At 36.9% G+C, this 20154-nt stretch overlaps 1 protein-coding gene across 1 annotated transcript; it reads right to left on the bottom strand.

Annotated features, from left to right (window-relative positions):
• Positions 1-16362: 16362 nt before the first annotated feature.
• Positions 16363-19708, bottom strand: LOC149528212 (L-gulonolactone oxidase 5-like). The gene is made up of 2 exons (XM_089809393.1): positions 18667-19708; positions 16363-17323 (listed from the first exon to the last, which is right to left on the bottom strand). Exons 1-2 carry the CDS (start codon positions 19604-19606, stop codon positions 16422-16424), a joined length of 1842 nt encoding a protein of 613 aa, XP_089665519.1. The 5' UTR covers positions 19607-19708; the 3' UTR covers positions 16363-16421.
• Between the last annotated feature and the right edge of the window lie 446 nt (positions 19709-20154).

Here is a 20154-nt window from a genome sequence, read left to right as displayed (position 1 = left end):
TATCAATTACTATGCTACAAGAACATCAAATTGTGGTCATTTGAAAAAAGGGAGAAATGTAGTAATTAATAGCAACTTTTTCCCTTCTATGATTATTTAGAATGGTTAAATGATGGAAATTATTAATAACTTCTAGTTTCAAAAAATGGATCGGCAAAGGTAAATGGGATTGTGTATAGAAATATATCCAATGTTCCCAACTTAGAGGTGTGTTCTGGTAGCTTTTATGTGTCTGTGATTTTACAATTTTTTTGATATTGTGGAAGAGTTTTTCATCTGCTCATTGTAAATTTTAAACATCATGAAGTTAACCTTATATTTATTTGGTAATGCCACCAGTTTGATTTGTAAGGGTCCAATAATAAGTGATACAGCCTTCATGGGTTATAATTTAGAGGAGTTTAAGGAGAAACCAACAACTAAAGTTGATGAACCTTTTGTAGAAAAAAATGTGGAAAGTGGCTTAGTAGAATTTTTTGCTTTCCTACTTACCATTATGTGTCCAAGGCTAATTCAGAAGTGCATAAAAAGGCATAATGTAAGGCGCCAGTGTATAAAGAAAAATTATGGTGTAATTTTACTACTAATTGATAGAGATATTGTCAATTATGTGTTGAAAATACCAAAAAGGGCCTATTTCGAGTTTACTCTTTCCCTATCCATTGTAAGGTTCAAAGGGAATGCTGACAAACACTGGAAAGTTCTTGCCAGAAATAGATTATTGAAGATTCAAAAGGGAAGCTCTCATTACCTAAAACCCTCACAAAAGACCACATGGAGCCTTATGTAAAGGAGGCGATTGTGTTGTTGCACAAAGTAAAGGGTGCCTCTCAAGCTCATCTTTTTTCCGAGTGGATTTACTTCTTCATCCAACTCATATTTGAAGGAAAAAATATCGAGACTGGGGTGAGGTGATAGCTAAAGCTACGAGGGAGAAACTAAAAATAGCTCACCTTAGTGGACAGGAATTTTACATGAATTTATATATCAATTATTGCCTAGTCTACACTAAGGAATTGGTAGGAATTTCTCATGAATCCTAGTCTAAAACTATTACAATTTATGGTTATTATGCTACACCTTAGGGAGAAAAGAGATTGGAAAACTATAGGAGAGTACATTATGTGATCACAAAAAGATTATGCTTTGAATTAGCAAGGACCCTAGCTAAAAGAATACCAAATGAAACTCAAAGGTTGATTAGAATAGTAGGAGATGAATTCCCATAGAATGCAAGATGAGACTTCTGAAAAGCTCTCTAATGTGTGAAACATATTTTCATCAATTTAGTTAGCTCCATTATGCAATTTGATGCCATATTTGATATGACATAAGTTTCCCGTGGCATATCCAACGAATTCATATGCAAAAGGTTTGATCTATTTTGTGGGATGCCTTTCATTTTTTTAAAACCTAACTATACATTCAATTTGGAAAAAGAAACAATTGTGTATTTAAATAATATTTGCAAATTGTGAAGATGTTGACTTAGTTATTCATTCTAGTTGTCATCATATATTGAGGTCTTTTTCAATGTCTTACATGAGCTATGATATAAAATAAAATAAAAGGTAATCAATGCTTTGTATTGTTGGCAATGATATTCTTTTTTTAAAATTGTCTACAAGTTTCAAGTGAATGTTCCCTTCTGCATTCGTAAAACTCTAAATTTCTATGTCATTTCTTATCTTTTGTGTTGGCATTCAAGTTTATGGGCATTTGTACTACATGCATGCCTCAGATGTTCTAAGTTTTTAGATTTTCCAAGCCCTACGAAAAGCTTGGTCTTTGAAATTGGATAATAAATTTTTTCAACATTGTATAAAACAAGACAAAAATGAGTTCATTTTATGCAAGATAATAGAAAGACATCAAAAAGCTACTTCTGTAAGTATTTTGTTCTACCACAAATCGCATTGGTGGAGATCTTATGAGATTTTTGAATTTGTACTGTTAGGTTCTTACATGATAGTGTTGGCATCTTCTTTTGCTTTCTAATTGTGTGCATTGAATTTTTGAAAAGGATTATTTGGTTTTTAGTGCATAAACAATGGTGAAATTATTAGGTATTTTTATGTTTATTTTTTTCAAAACTGAATGCAATTGTTTAGGGCATTTCGTGCTTGTCTGGAAGATAAATAGATTTATAACAGGATAGATTATATGGGGTTTCTCTAAACTTTAATTGTAATTGTTCATTGATAAACAAATATTGTAATTATATAAATTATAGTTGTAATTGTTCATTGATAAACAAAGATTGTAATTATACAAATTACATATCTTCTACACAATGATATGATCAAATTATAATAAGTCTCATTTGGTTGAGTGCCTTATATGGAATGATAGAAAATTTTCTACAATGTGTCAAACATATTTTCACCAATTTATTTAGCTTCATTATGCAATTTCATGCCATATCTGATATGATGTAAGTTTCCTATGGCATACCCAAAGCATTCACATGCAAAAGGTTTGATCTATTTTATGGGATGTCTTTCATTTTTTTAAACCTAACTATACATTCAATTTGGCAAACAAAAACAATTGCCTATTTAAAATAATATTTACAAATTGTGAAGACATTGACTTAATTATTATACATAAAACTCATAAGAAATTCATCCACTCAAAGCTCATGAGTCATTCATTAAATGATTTTAAACAAAAATGAGCTACACAAGCTCAATACTTCCCTATTTTGAACTCTAAATCAATCCCTTCTTTATTTTTTACTCTAAAACAACCTACCCTCATGTCCTTGGCAGGGACTATGCTTCCCTACAACTCTTGTTTTTTACTACCTCTACAATGGTCGCCATAAATTGTGTTGTAGTCATTGGATAGGCAGACTTTGAAGCTCTACAAGAAGCGCAGTCTTCCCAGAGGCCTTAGATCTTGGTCTTTCATCTTATTGCATGTCTTCTTTTTTAATTAACTTGGTCTCCTTGCACAAGTTGCATTTAAGGACTTAGTATGATTGAAAGTACCTTGGCATTAGAGTGGGTATTTGGGTTCAAGTATGTTAATCTTATTGTAGGTAGGCAATTTATTTAATTTCTATATTTTTTGTTTTAAATTATATGGCTTAAATGGTTGTTATTAATAATAACTTTGTACTTTTAAGAGTATCTTTGTAATACTGATAGTTTCAGAGGTGATACCTTGAAACGTTATTTAAGTTGTAAAAGTCATGAAAACTCATAGATAAGATAAGATAAATTTATTAATATGCAACAGGAGACTAGCGAGGGTCTAAGGGACTGGAAAGCAAACACTAGTAGGGGGGAGCACCAAACGGTGTCCACAGAAAGCACATGAAAAGAAAACAACAAAAGAACCAAGAAAAGGAATAACAACAACTAAGAACTCCTTATAGGCGAGAAGTAGTCCATAATGGAAAGGTGGACATTAGAGCAATCAAGTACTCTGGAAGGTCGCTGCAGAGTGTGATCTTTGTGGGATCTCACAGAATTAGTGTGACCCAAGATAGTGCAAGGAGGCCGCTTCAATCTTCGAGCAAGGACTGTAGGACTAAAGAAAGAGATGATGAGATGTGTAGGGGTCGATGTCGAGAAAAGCTGGAGCTGTATAGTGTGCTTGCGAAGCTGCATGGTCTCCTAAAGGTAGAGTGCAAGATAGTGCTTGGTCAATATATCTAAAGAATGAGGGAAGAGATCGACACTATTTGAACAAAAAGTAGAATCTTGCTCGAGCTCATAGTAAATGGGACAACAAAAAATAAAGTGAGACTTGGTTTCAACCTCCTCGAAGTGACAAAGACGACAAATCCTGTCCTCCCTGTCAATCCAGTGATCAATCTAAATATGTAGTCAGTGAGATCCCACTCCAAAAGATCCCAAGGATATGTGAAGAGCATGAGTCCAATGATGAGTTAGGTACTAGGGGCATAAGATGATCATTTCTTGGATATCAAGGAAGTGCTAACCATAGAAGGCCATACGCGAGTGACGCCCACCAAGGAGGTTCCTCTAGGTCATGATAACATACTATCTATAGATTTGAAGTCTAACATGCTCATTCAACTCCCGCTAAGGTGGAAGAAGATGGGTTGGAGCATCCAAAGAAAACTCAAAGTGGGGAAGAGGATCCAAACTAATACCAATCGAACCTAAGAGGGTATAGACCTGGGTGTACCAGTAACGAGACCTGTGTGTAGAGTTCAAACATGCAACCTCCATAGAGGAACAGTAAGCCAAGTAGGAATATCTATGACGACCATTGGAGGAATTGGCAAAGCTCTAAAGCCGGTGAAGCAGCTAAACTAAATCAAAGATGGTCCCTAGTCTAAAAGGTTAAGCACCAAACTCTACTAGAATGATGTTGTGTGGTGTGGACCAATGACACCTAATAATGCACTGAAGGAAAAGAGTTTGGACTCTCTCAACAAAGGCCTGATTAGACTCCAAGAGGGAGGGGGCCCAAATAGTAGAGCCATACAGGACAGCCAGCTTGACCACATAGTCAAGAAGGGACATCTTAGTCGTGGTGTCCTGGAAGTGGTGTCAAAAACACTATCGCTCAAGAATAGCAAGGGAGTCAAGCCCATTGTTGACTCTAGGCTGCATGGCTAGTCTCAAGTTGAACCGAGGTCCAGAAAACTTAACCCCTAAGTATATGAAGATGTAATCTCAATCTCAGTACCCTGGAAGTAAAAATGTAGGTGTAATGTCCTCAAACAATTGAAGACCATAACCCAAGTCTTCACCAAATTTACAAGCAGCTCACGTGAGTTGCAGAAAGAGGCCAAGCCATCAAGGAGACACTGAAGACCATCGGGGAAGACACTAGGAGAATCACATCATTAGCAAATAGGTGAATAGGGATCAACACCTGATGCAAGTAACAGTCATTGCCAGGGAGCAAGCAATCAAGGAGAAATACCTCAAGCTCATTAATGTAGATGTCAAAGAGAGTGGGGGAGAGAGGGCAGCCCTGTTTCACCCCGATAGTGCTCTGGATAGGGTCGGAGAAGCCCTGTGGAGTCCTGAATCTACCCACAACACACTCTTATAACCTCATAATAGCCATAAGGAGAATCTTTGAGATCTCGATGTCCCCAAGATGTTGAAAGAGAGCCACCTAGGGAACAGAGTCAAAGGCTTTGCGAAAGTCAACAAAGCATCAATAAACTTTTGTCAAGCGGGGGTGAGCCTCCTCAATGATGACCTGTAAGGTCAAAATGTGATCAATGATCTAAAAATCTATATGAAACCCATCATGACCTCTAGCCTAGCAATGTCATTGATCAAGCTCTCTAGATAAGATATCATTTAGCATAGTCGCATAGAGTTTGGCGAAGGTATGCCCAACCATGATGGTCTTGTAGTTCCCAGGATCAAAAACTAGCCTAGATTTATGGATCGAATAGATAATATGTCATGACCAAGAGTTGGGAAAGCTGACACAAACCACTCCATTAAAGAGCACTATAAGAAAGGGACCCAAGACAAATATACCCAACTTGAAGAATTCAACTTGGAATCTTTCCTCATCTGGAGTTCTACTACTGTTCATAACTCTAACTGCCTCAGAAATGTGGGAAAAGGAGAAGAGGTGACAAAGGGTGGGGGGAGAATGAGATGGAGAGGGAATTGGTTAGGAGTATCATAGAGGGTAGAGGTGGGGGAGGCAAGGGAGTGAAGGTTCAAAGTGGAGGGAGGGGGGTGGTAAGAAAACATGGTGTGCCAAAAGAGCTTTGGAGACTAGCATAACATGGCACAAAGAGATCTACAATACAACAAAGTGAACTTTTATTTCTTCTAGCAAAGAAAGTGGTGGCAGTCGAGTCTCAATTGAGAGGAAGAGGAGGAAGAAGTGAGTGGAACAAAGTGAAGCATGCGATGAAAGGATTTGTAGTCCTCATCGAACCATTGGGTCATGGGGCAAGATTTGCAAGTGGGGTGAGGGGTGAGTGAAGAGGTGTAGTGGGGAATGGAGAGAAGGGCAGACTCCCACAAGATAGATGCAAGTGAGTGGAACATGGAGATGACGTCCCCAGAGTCAAAGAAGGGGTCTTGGGGAAGAAGTCGTATGAGGTAATGGATGAAGAGCTATGCGTCGCCATCAGTGAAGCAAAAATAAGTGTGAGTGTGGGGGGAGAGAAGGGAGGCTGCTAGAAGATGAGGGGCAACAAGAAGCGGATAAGCAAGGGAGAGGAGGTGTCAAGGGTCCCCAAAAGGTGATGCTAAGGAGGGCATGGTCAACAAGAGGAAGGCGAGAGATGGTAAAGCAAAAAATGAGAGGGATGAAGGAGGCTATAGAGAGAACATAGTCCACAACGCTAGCACAACTACCATGTGGCCAACAAGTGAAGAGTTATGGAGCCAGGAAAGTAAGAGAGCCCATTCAAAATCACTAAGTCAGATGATTCACAAAGCTGAAGTAAATTTTGACCATACCTAGTGAAGGGCCCTTAATGATCCTCGAAGAGTCAATGTTGACCCACAAAACTAGGATCAGAAGTAGTCGAACACATGGGATCAACCCTACGATCATGGAGGGGACGTTGTAGGTCTCTGGTCTGCACGTTAAAGTCTCCCAAAATGATGATGTCCCCCATGGAAGAGAATCATGTAATGTGCTCAAGAAGGTCCTCATAGGGGTCCCCACCCTCAGTGATATGAACTGCATAGTACAAATATGCTAGTGGAAGTAGCAGACAACGATATAAGTATCTCTATAGAGTGAGGTCCCTTGATCAATGTGAATCCACATGAACTTGGCATAGTTGTTAGAGTGAACCAAGGAAACAGTATTCAAAGGTGGTCTCAAATAAGACAGAAAACCCCACTAGAGCACCAAACCTTGTCTCTAAAAGAGGAGAGCCACTAATAGCCAGAAATACCAAGAAGAGGATGCATGAGACTCTCATGTGTCTCTATAATAAAAAGAAGGTCAGCAGAACCAATAGCATTGTTAAGTAAGTCGGGCATAGACCAGAGGATACCATTACCGTTCCAACAGTTGAGACACAAAGAGCCTATGCTCAACTGTCATTGAGCCCATCATTTGGCCTTAAAGGCCACCCTCAAAACCCAACCTATAGGAAAGGTCTCACGGATTATTGCTTGAAGATTTTTGATGACCACATATTTACCCTCTTGTCTAGCTGCCATAACGAGGGCACAAGCTTGCTTGAGTTTGGTCACCTATGATTAGGTGAGGTCCTCATCTAGGTAGATCTTAGGGGAAAGAGAGAATAACTTTCTCTATGCCTTAAGAGCTTGCAACTTGTCAGAGAGGGAGAGGAACCAGAAGAAGAGTGTCATATGGGCCTAACCAACACCTATCAAGAGTGATGTCTAAAATGTCCAGCTGATCCTTGAGGAAAGAGTATCTGGTAGTTGAGGGATCATCAAAGGAGGGGAGACCACAGACTTGTAGGTTTAGCTCATGGGTCCTCCTAACCCGCTCATCATCCATCTTCTCTTATACTAACTTCTTAACACCTAAAAGAGGGGCAAGCTACATAAAGAAGCCCAAGACTTCACCTTCAATTCATTTTTCATTAACAATGAAGACTATCTATCCATGATCTCTAATTATTTTTCTTTGATAGTGTCTAACTCCTTGAGTTGCATGGTAGCGAAGTCCAGATTAGCCTTGAGGCCTTTTTTTTTAGCAACTAGAGATTGTCCCATATCTCATAGTGTGTGGTCCCTACATTCCAACAAAGCCAACAATTTTGCACGTTTAATAGAGTGAAGTTGACTGAGCAACAACATTTTGCAGGACAACATTAGCAGACTCCACTATATTCGAGCGATCAGTGAGCTGCTAAAGTGTAATTGGATCAGATAAAGGTGTCATAGCTCATAAAGAAGGGTGCTCCTGAACATTCACAGCTTTACCACAAACCAAGTATTCTATTAAGAACATGTCACAATGCCACCAAATACCTTCACACAACAGTGAACAGAGGCATAGTTCACCAATCAGACATTCTGTCAAACGATTATCATGCAAAGAACCAAACGTCGCCTTCTCCCCCAACTCGTCTGTTATAGCACCCATGTGCTATAGGCAGCAAGGGCATGACGGGCAGGCCCCGACAATCATAGCTCACATCAAGAGAGTGAGTGTGAGTTAGAGTGGACTAGCCCCACGTAGGCACAGCCCCAATAGTCAGCTCCCAACAAGGAGAGTGGTTGGCCTTGCAAGCAAACAAAACAAAACAAAGCACGGCTCTAGCCCCACGACACTTGACAGCCTCATAGCTCTCGGCTCATAGCACTCCAGTCGCAGTCGCAAGCTCACGGCACTCCAATCACAGTTTATAGAGAAATAAGTTTATTTGTCAAGGAATATTATTTACAAATTTATTGGACACCTTTTGTTGTCCTTCTATAAACCATAAGTTACAAAAGATTTTTAAAAATGACTTGATATACAATCATACATCAAGTCTAAAGATATTCAAATGTTTACCATTATCACAAGTCTCATTAAATAAGTAAAGCCTAAAGTACTATTCATGTCACAAATGATAAAACAAAAAATTCTAGAGACATGAAATTAATAGTTAAGAAAATATTATTTACCAATATGTTAGACCCTTTATGTTTTCCACTCCATCAATGAGTTGATATGGCATAACCCCAAACAAACCTACACAAATCCATAGTAATCCCAAGAGGATCCATAAGAACTTATAATAAACTTAAGTCATTTTGTATTTTTTTTTAGCATTTTAAAATATTTTTTCCAATTTGATTTAATATGATGTAAAAAATCTAATCCCTAACCATAAAAGTGACTTAAGACTAAAGCAAACTAGTTTTACCCCATTATGAATTGGAAAAGACAAAAAGTATTTATCTATTCTTGCTAAACTTTCAATCTTACATACCATCACACAAATAGAGCTTCAAGATTGATCAATGGAAATCATAAAGTGGTTAGCTTTGTAAGAGTTGATGAAATCCAACTTCACAGCTTGCCAAAATCACCTGCATGCAAATGATTTGTCGAAGGGAAACCAAGAAGTAAGAGGTGGAGCTTGGAAAAATCCTAAACGGATTTGAGAGAAAATATATTGCAAAACAATAAAAATGTGTTTACAATGAAAATGGAATGATATTGAGTTGTGAGATACAATAAGAGAGCCTGAATATAAAGGTCTCATGGAAGCTTGTAGAACAAGCTGGAAAGTGGTAGAAGATAAGGTTGACAACTAAGCACACTTCCACAAAAAGCTGGAACATGCTACAAGGGAACAAACTCTTGTGTTGTCAACAACTCATCACTACGACTATTAACTACTAAATATTAAATAAATGCATTAACCTAAGTAAGTTTAAGTAAATAGAATAAATAATTAATAATGAATTATTTACTCTAACACACCCCCCCTTAAGTGCAACTTAGTGGAATGCCTTAAGCTCACAAAACTAAGAGAAAATGCAGAATGGGTCTTAGCAACAAGGCCATGTTAGGTTCCCATTTATAAAGCAAAGAAATGCAACCTCTGAAAACGAGGGAAGAGAGAAAACTACGTGGGAAAAACCATCCCCCAAAAAGAGGTAACTTAGTGAAGGACTAAAGAAACCTCCAACTAGGGGAATGTCCCATAAAACAGATCTGAAGAACCTCCATGAAAGAAGAAGGCACGAACTGAGCGTGTCTATATGGTAGATGATTCATCTCATCGAAATGCATAAGCAGCCAGCCACTACAATCGCCTCGTATATAGGATCAACCACTAAATACATTGCTCACACTATCGAACTATCAAACCAAGGATGCATTAGAACAACAACATAACTCGCCCTTAATGTAGACGGAGTGAGATGATAGGAAACTGAGAAGGTAGGCCAAAATCCTCTACAAATAGAACCAAGAACGACGAGAGAGGAAGAGGTAAAAACACCTATAAAGACACGGTCACACCGGCTCTGCATGGGGCTAATGTCATGGAAGGGACACTCACTTGACAAAGGAAGAGGACACAAAAATGGAAACAACTATCCCCCCATGGTGCTTTATAAAAAGAGTGCAAGTACAACTGTCTCAAAATAATGTTCATGACCCTGAAATGTAAGAGTGGCACTTTATCTCAGTGCGTATACATAAAAACGCTTACAAATGATATCAACAATGATCAAAAAAGAAAAAAAGCTGATACAAAAGATAGTACAACCCAAAACAAAAGAAACCATGCCAAGAAAACGATCCTCGAACCTAAAACACCCAAAAGATCCACCACAGAGAAAACATGCCAAAAACATGATAGAAAGAGCATGAGCCAGAATCTAAGGAAAATGACAACATTTCTAAAAGATGACAAAACCAGCTTTTCAAAAATATAACGTTTTCAAAAAACTGACATGGGACGCAAAAGATATGCATGTCGAAGTCAAAAACAAAACTTCAGACTTCAGCTAAAAAAATGAGCAACTAAAATGCATCAAAACCTAAAAATACCTGCACCAATGTGTCTATCTTGAAACTATCTTTTTGTCGCTTCTTTCGGATCAGAAAAATACCTCTGTATGCTCAAGATATGGCCAAAACACTGCAAGTAGGTCGAAATGACCCTAGAGAACCTCGCAAGGGTGCTGATGCATGATGATGTCAGCAGACTACTAGAAAAAATTTGACGACTTTGCAGTCGTCGCAATAAAAAAAAAAATGTCACGTGGCAAGGTGGTGACGTGGCAGGGTCCAAGTGGCAAGGTACCACATGGCACCCATGCCATGTGTCACCACCACAATTGGCCAAGTGCTGATGACTAGGTGCAAAACTCCAAGCGGGCGGTGCTAATAGAGCAAAGGCAAAGTGAAGGGAACAGCACTGGCAGAGCGGAGGTGCAGGCTGCTAAAGTAGGCGGAGGCGGCGAACAGGAGCAGAGGACAGGGGAGGCGCCGCCAAAACAAGTAGCGAGCAGGCCGCGGTGGAGACGAGGTTCTGCACGGGCGACGCTCCCCTCTAGAGCTGAGCGCTGGTGGAGCACGAGTGGCCCTACAATGGCCGCTAGGCGGTACTATGGTGGTGTGCCCAAATGTACTTTTTAAAAAAAAAATTGCTCAGATAGTCCGTGCGACTGTACAGCAAGCCCTGCAACCAAAAAAAAATTGCCTCCTAGAGCTCCGTCACCAAAATCAAAAAATTTTATATGAATTCTAACTACAAACGACCTTCCAAATCTAATGCCAGCATCCGTTTGGGCCCAAAGTGCTATGAAAAAATGCTCTTCCCCCAAATTGAAAAAAAATGCACAAACAAACTAGGATTTGTATCTCTAAATCGCGACTTCAAAAATCTTTCAACAAAGCAGCAACAGGGAGGCTCTGATACCATGTAGGAGTTGATGAAATCCAACTTTATAGCTCGCCAAGATCTCCTGCATGCAAATAACCTGTCGAAGGGAAACCAAGAAGGAAGAGGTGGAGCTTGGAAAAATCCTAAACGGACTTGACAGAACATATTGCAAAATAATGAAAATGTATTTACAATGAAAATGGAATGATATTGAGCTGTGAGATACAATGAGAGAGCCCGAATATAAAGACCTCATGGAAGCTTGTAGAACAAGTTGGAAAGTGGTAAAAGATAAAGTTGACAATTAAACACACTTCCACAAAAAGGTGAAACATGCTAGAAGGGAACAAACTCTCGTGTTGCCAACAACTCATCACTATAACTATTAACTACTAAATATTAAATAAATGCATTAACCTAACTAAGCTTAAATAAATAGAATAAATAATTAATTATTAATTATTTACTCTAACAAGCTGTATATTCATGAACATGTGCAAAACCTCATTTTCAATAATGAAAATTGCTATTATCTTTTCACAAAAGGAGTAGTGTATTTTCTTTTTGAATTTATTGTTTTTTTAATTTGGATTCTTGTGTTTTCACAATGTTCAACTATAATGAATAGATTTTGTATTTTTCGTTCACAAGGAAAAACTACTTTGTTTTAGTCTTTCAAATTCTTTAGAATCCACTTTTAAGGTTGGGGATGTTTCTATCCATCAAAATCAAAATTAAAGCAGACTAAAATGCAAGACATATTTTAACAAGTGCTCAAAATGGAAAAAGTTAATTCAACAAGGACCTATCATGCAAATATTTCCCCCTATAGGAATTCTATGCTAAACTAAATTAGATCCCAAATCAAGTATGGATTTAAGCTTGATGCACAACTCTTATGCAACAAAGGATTGGAAAAACTAGTGGACGAGAAATTTGGCTTCTAGGTGTTGGATGGCTATGATACTAAGCACTTGGAATCAACTTCAAATAATAAAGTAGAAGGTATGCTACTACAAAGTCAAATTTTCAGAGTCACATCATAGAAATGATATTTGAATCAGACAATAAAATATTTATTTTTAAAAGAACTCTCCATGTACTCTAACTACACAAAGTTTAACATCCCTCTCATTCTCAATCTTAGATTGACATTCTACCTACATCAAAACTTTATGGTACAACATTGAGGAGCTTTATGGGACACCATTACATTGTGGGGAATGCTTTAGACTTTTCTATTATTGTATTAGTTCTTGAAGCAAACTTGACTTTATGCATTGTAATCAAATCTATGATAGTGCATTATAATTAAGATTTATGTTTTAGAGTGAGAATTATTTTCCCCATAAGTAATTTCAAATGTTTGTGTTAATTTGCCCAAACCTAAAGCTACATATGAGCATCTACTCTATAACTATTTATGGCTTTGTGAGGAATTGTTGCATTCACTCTCATGTTAGGGTTAGCATTAGAAACCTTATTTCACACTCAACTTTCTTTTAGGCATGGGCCTTAATTAGTATATTATTATTTATGTTTCCTTAAAATTATAATTGCAATGTATATTGTCAAGTTGGAGAATGTTACAATAAAATAACATGTACCTTGCAATCTTAAGCCATTTTTCACATATTTATCTCTAAGTTCCTTGAAATGAGCACTAGAAGCCTAAAGAAATGATGAATAAATGTTGTATATTTTTTTTACTTGTAAAAATGAAAATCATACGTAATACACGTGGTAAGTAATATTGGCAATAAAACATAATGCTAGATTATCCTACCTAGGCAATCTATTTTGGTGATGAGGCCACTTGGATCTATACATCAATACATATAATTTTTTGTTATTTGCACGTCATCCATAATAGAGGCACAAAGTAAAGCTTATCAATCATCAAAGTCATAAACAATAATAGATCAGATGGAGATTACCAATTCTAATTGACTACAGGTTGGTACATAAGTGAAGGCCTTGTAATAATTTGCTTTGTTTTATTATATTTATAGATGGACTACTAAGGATGACATAGTTTTTAAGGTGATTTCTACATATTGTTTGGAGACCCTATAAATTGGCACATTCAAATAGTAGCAATTATCTTATTTTCAAGTAATAGAATTGACTTAAATTAAAGACACTAATGTGTGATGTAAGTGAATGTAGTAATCTCATACATTGAAGATAATACATGTTTTACATTTCTTCTTGGAAGCCAAATTTATTGCAAAGGCTTTCACACTTCAATCTTGTGTTCTAAAATGTCTTTTTCGTTGTATTATTTTGTGTCATTCTTGGTGTTACTATCTTATAGTGATTTAACCTTCTTTACTTTGATACTTTATGCTAATTTAAATTAGTTTCAAGCATGTCAAGTGGCTAATTGAAGCATGAAAATAAAAATGCATATCTCTCCTACTTGTTTATATTGAGACGACACTTTAATTGCATATGTATACAATTACATGTTTCCATAGCAATCTTTTGTAATATTATTTACTTGTTATTACTTAAAGTGTTATATATATATAAAGAAAGCATTTACCTGTCACAATTGTAGATGCTACTATCATGCCCACTTCAAGAAAAATTTATGCTGATGACATTGTGTGTCATCATTCTCGAGGGGCTTGATTTTGACAAGTTTTGTGATATATGTGGCGAATAAACTTCTAGAAAGATATCACACTATATTTTACATATTTTTACAAAAAGTAAATATACTAATTTTATCACAATCATATTATTACATTATAGAGAAGACAATAAGTATAAATTTAAAATGGAAAAATATTGTAACATCCTTAATTTATAATTCTATTAGAACACTTTGCTTTATGCAGATAACTCTTTTCTCATTCCACTTTATGTTTAATTTAACTAATAATCAATTATAAACACTACATTTAAAATAATACTTAATATATTATTTATCATTCTTCACAATTCTTTAATTATTGTGAAACAATTAATTTATTATTAAATAAATCTATTATAAATATTTTATTTTATTTTAAAAATATTAAGTTAAACTAAAGAAATCTATTGAAAGTATTCTTACTATTAAAGATGGAACTCTACATGTACATTTTATTTTATTTTTTACAATTATACTTAAATTATGATAACTTCTCTTGTGATATCTTTCTTTAGGAGAAGTAAAATAAAAACAATAATAGACTGGATAGAAAAATAATGTTTAGATACCGTATACAATATCTTATATCAATTTGTGAGCTTTGTAAGAATTCTATGGAGTACCTGTGAAATACAATAACAAGTTAGATGCCTCTTACAAAAAATTGACAATAGACTATTTTATACTCAAATAATTATTTTAACAATTTACTTGTTTATTATCACAAATGAAGATTGTAATTCATTATAATAAATGAAGACTGTAGCTAATATTGTAATCCATTTGCTTGGAATTCAATATCAAATATATAATGTATTATTTTTAAACATTTTATAGAAACAAATTATATTTAAAAATAACTTAAACTTAAATTTTCCCAAATTTGAAAAGTTTCAAATCCAAAGGTCCGTACACAAATATAGTTACTTGAATCCTCCAACTAAATGTTCTAATTAAAAGCTTATTATATCATGGCATAACTAAAAATATGTATTGTCCTTAGTGTATTATATTTTTACCAAACTCTGCAGAAATCAAAATGATTGAAGTCCCATTGGTAACCGTCAAGCTAAAAACGACTAGTGGTGCACCAAGAAAACTATGGATAGCAGAAAGAAAGTGTATTAGGAAGTTAAAGCAATACAAACATGCTAGTCAATTAGTTTCGTTTTAGGTGCTTCCATTTCTTATGTGAATACTTTAAATAAAGATAGTGTATTAGGAAGTTAAAGCAATACAGACATGCTAATCAATTAGTTTCGTTTTATGTGAATACTTTAAATAAACATACTTATAAATTACAATTGTGAATAATAACTTGATTATATTAAACTGGAAATGTATAATGTTTTGCATCAGAGAAGTATATCACATCATTTGTCAAGAAAGTTGTGTTTTAGCTGGTGAAAGCAATTTCCATGTTGATGCACATTAGATGAATTGAAGAAGGCACAAAGTTTCCTAGAGAGTTTATGACGGTTCTTGGGGAATTTTTGGGCTAGCATTGGGGAGTCTAAACCTTCAAATCGTGTTGGGAATGATAAGAAAAGGATAAAATGCAATTTCTTGGGGCTTTGTGATTATTGTTTTTGACCTCCTAGTACACTGCAAAATAGCAAATTACTAAATATATAATTTTGAAGGTCTTCATTTAGACTAGTAGCAGGAGCTCCACCCCCAAGCTTTGCAAAGAGCACTACCACTCAACTCATGCAACCGTCTTGTCCTCCAGATCTTTGTCACTCGACTCATGCAACCCGTGTTGTCCTCTAGATGATGTTCTAAAGCTCACCAAATTCATTTGATACATTTTGTAAATATATTTTATTTAAAATTTAATAGTCAAAAATTTAAATTATTTTTAGTTTAATCAAATTTTAATCTTGTATAATAAATTTGGTTACTATTGTATCAACATTAATTTAAATTTATAAATTATACTTGTTATTGAAATTATCATAGACTAAACATAGGCCTTTAGAATATTTGGTGACACCATTCACATAATAGTAATAATAAATAGTGAAATTTTTGAAATAAGTAAAAGAAGAATTATAGGTACCCTAGCCAACTTTAAAAATAACTCTATTTAAAACAATACTAAAATCACAATTTTACCCAAAAAAACACTTATTTTCAATTAAAGAGAACAAATTTCCACAATCCATTATATTATGATATGTTTCTGGATTCGATTGTGTTAAGATTTTTACCATCAACATTCCCAATCACACTACGTGATCCATCCTTAGGATGAAAAGCAAGAGAAGCAAAATACAGAATTGCTTCTCTTGCTCTTCATCCTGACGATGGATAAAAGCAAGAGAAGCAAAATACGGAATTTCTTCTCTTGCTCTTCATCCTGAGAATGGATCACGTAGTGTTTTGCTTCTCTTGCTCTTCATCCTGATGATGGATCACAGAGTGTGATTCGAAACATTGATGGTAAAAATCTTAACACAATCGACTCCACAAACATATTACAACTTATTTTCAAGTCCTAAACCGTGAAAACAGGGAAGGTTTAAATTGAAAAGCTACTTTCCTGCAAACCCGAGCGTTGGTCCAGACCCGCCCTGGAGCGCACACATATCCCTTCTCCGGTGCACAGTGATCATCCACTCTGCATTTGCACAGCTTCTCCAACGCACAACCCTTCTTCAACACCTCCACTCTTCTTCCCCCAATTCCCAACAAACCATCCGTCCAGTCGTTAGAAAACAGCCCATCCGGATCAAGCCGCTCCTTCACAGCCAAAAACCTCTGCAAATCAAGGGTTTTATTAGCCAGGCCATCAAACAAATGGCCCCCAGATTTCCCCCAGTGCAGGCCGCCCCCGTACTTTTCAATCAGCATTTGCTCAATCTCCTGGAAAACGTCCATATTCCATGTCGGAACAAACGCCTCAGGGGATCGATAATAACTTGTCTCGAATGTCACCACGTCCTCGGCAGGGCCCAAAAATGCTCCCGCTGATTTCCTCACGCTACGCATTCCGATGCCCGAACCTTCTACTGCGCACAGAGCCTGCGGATTGAGATCCCTGATTCTTTTCACGTCCAGCATTGCCTCTCCCGCCCGCGACAGGGGAACTCTGATTTCTAGGTCGAATTTTATCCTGCCCTCTGCCCGCCTGTCCCATGAGCAGATTGACTGGTTTTTGTCAGTGATTGTGTCGGGCTTGCAGGAAGAGGACTCGCTATCTCGCTGCAATGGATGGTAGCCTTGGCAGCCCCCTGTTGTCTGCATGCGATCGTTGAAGCCCACTACGGGATAGCCTGTGAAGGTTTTGCCGTCGTTGAGATATCCACCGCCTTTGGCTACTTTCTTGTCCATTGATTGCCCGCTTTGAGCGCACAGCCCCTCTGCATCCTTTTCGGCTTCGAATGTGTCATCTGCATGCCAAATCAATTGAATCAGATACCACAAATTTTCCCAATGCAGCATGGCAGATTGACAAGCTGTAAGTACTGATAATAAACAGCATTATTGAAATGTGTCGCCTGCGTGCCAAATCATAAAATCAGATACCACAGTTTTACCAGTAGAACATGGCAAATTAACAAGACTGGTATTTGAATACAAACCAATGTAAGTTAATAGCAAGGCTTTCTTTTCTTTTCTTTTGGTCTAGAAGAAATTTTATCGAGTGATGTATCGACAAAACAACACAGAAACTCATTTTTGATGGGCTAGTTTCGAGAAGTTTCATCCGATCATAGAATACAAAAACCAACTAAATTGCACTCTCTGTTCAGGCCACCGAAAACCACCCATAGATCGAACAGAAACTTGCAGAATTGGGTTAGTTATGCTTAAAAAACAATCCCAATCGATATGCAAAACAAAATAAGTATATTAGATTTTATTTTTTAATAATTATGATCGAATTGAGTTGCCATTGCGAAATTCTGTCAAAAACATTTTTATTATAATATTAAAAAAATGAACCCTGAGGAAAACAGTATCTAAGCTTAAAATTAATTAAAAGATTCATCTATGTTGATGTACGGTCTGTTCAGACCACCAAAAACAGCCATAGATCCAATACCTGCGAAGTTGGATTAGGCTAAGTAAAATATCTAAGCTTAAAATTAATTTAAAACTTCATGTGCTTTAATGTATGGCCTGTTCAGACCACCAGAAACAGCCATGGATCTCACACCTGCAAAGTTGGATTAGTCTCACTAAAATCTCTTTCTTGATATTTATAATAACACAAATAAGCTATAGACAATTCTGTGGAATTCATTGATTAAGGATAGGCTTGTATTTATTCATTGATATAACTGAATTTTAAAAAAGTTCATCAAATATAATTCAACATTTAAAATAGGACATCTGAATTCTCTCAATTTTTCAGACCTGTTTCATTGAAAAGCCCTCGACGGGTTACTGAGAATTCAGATCCACGTCATCTATATGATTAATATTTTATTGGTACCCTACCTGACATCATATGATTTATTCCCTCCCTCAAAATAAATATTACATTGTTTTAAAAAAAAAAATTAAAACTACTGGGTTCCTTCCCTCTGAATAAATTAAAACATTCTCTCATTTCCCGAAACAGTATCTTAAGCTTACAGAACACCCAATCAGCTGAAACTAACTTATTTTTTAATCCTTTCTTTATTCCAATAATTTATCCTGTATAATCTAGAGCATCATCAATACTGCCACTGAACAGACGAAGGCAACCACCCAACAGAAAGGGAAAAAAAACACAAATACTCACACTTTTCAGCAGTCTCCTCCACTTTGAAGACAGTGGTAGGCTGATAGGACGCCCTGCTAACACCATTCCCTACCTCGCCCACATCCACCCTCTCAATCTCCTGCATGAGCGCCTTCCCATGAGCAACATACCAGTAAACAATACCAAACTCAAACTTCCTCAGAAACCCCTCAATCCGATCTTCCAACCCCAAATCATCCTCCAGCCTCAACGAAACACTCCTCTTAAACATAGGCTCCAACCGAAACGTAATCTGCGAAATCACCCCGAGAGTCCCCAGCGAAACCCTAGCGGCCATGAGATCTTCATCAGAATCCCCCAATTCTAAAACCCTAGCAAACCCTAAATCAGCCGGCGCCGCAACGATCAGTCTCATTCCCACCACATACTCATAAATACCAGACCCCTTGCCCTTCAATCCACTCCCATGGGCGCCCGTACTCACGGCTCCGGCCATGGAAACACCATCCCAGGAAGTAGAGGTAGGAAAAGCCAGTCCATTTGAGGCGGCCTCATCAATCATATCCCGCAGAACAACACCAGCATCGACAGTCACGGTTAGGGCACGGACATCGACTGTTATGGTGGAGGCATAATCTCTGGTGCTCACCACCAGTCCGCCATCGCCAACGCAGGCGAGCTTTGATGTGCTGTGCGCCCATGGACCTAAAACTTTGATCTTTTGCTTGTTCTTCACCGCCTCTGCAATGGTCGCCACCAATTCTGCTTCAGTCGTTGGATAGACGGACTTCGAAGCTCTGCAAGGGGCGCGGTCTTCCCAGAGGCCCTGGCTGTTGAAGATTGTGCAGCCCGACGCATCGCATTCGATTGGGGAAGGAGGAAAATTGCAGGCCGAGACATTTGGCGGGTTTTTGGGTAGTGAGAGGCAGATACACAACACGAAGATTATTGTAGACGTCACTCGTGGTTTTCGATGCATAATTGTTTGTTGCACTGCTTCTATTCAGTGACATTAAAATTATTTCTTTCTTTATTTCCTTCAGTGCGTGATGATTGATTGAGTGCACGGTGGTCTTTTATCTTATTGCGCGTATGGTTTTCAGTTAACTTGGTCCCCATGCACAAGCTGCTTTAAGTACTTTTAAGACTCCGTATGATTAAAAGTACCTTGGAATTAGAGAATGTATTTGTATTTAATTCCTTGTCAATCTGACTGTCGGTGGATAACTTATTTAATTACTACATTTGTTATATATTTTGTTTGTTTTAAATTGTATGATTCTAATGGTTGATTTTTGATTGATCAAGAATTTTGTATGATTAAAAGTGTCTTGCACTTCTTTCTTTCTTTTCTATTTTTGTATTCTCTTTTCTTGATGATGGATCGGTGAGGGTGATCTGAAATATTAATGCTAAAAATACATATAATCGGATTCAAAAATATATTCACATTTAGTAATAGATTGTGGAAATTTGATAACGTTAATTAATGTAGATAGTTTTTGTATTTAACCTATCTCAATTATG

The sequence above is a fragment of the Cupressus sempervirens genome, chromosome 11, assembly GCF_028749045.1.
Source record: "Cupressus sempervirens isolate cs-2001-9-10 chromosome 11, ASM2874904v1, whole genome shotgun sequence".
NCBI lineage: Eukaryota > Viridiplantae > Streptophyta > Pinopsida > Cupressales > Cupressaceae > Cupressus > Cupressus sempervirens.
Note: the sequence above shows the minus strand (reverse complement) of the source record. Positions and strands in the feature narration are given on the sequence as shown.

Excerpts from the sequence above, each read along its gene's own strand:
- LOC149528212 (XM_089809393.1), bottom strand. The coding sequence starts at position 19,606 with ATGCATCGAAAACCACGAGTGACGTCTACAATAATCTTCGTGTTGTGT. Across the intron at positions 17,324-18,666 it reads GGAGGAGACTGCTGAAAAGT|ATGACACATTCGAAGCCGAA; the intron begins GTGAGTATTTGT and ends TTTGGCATGCAG.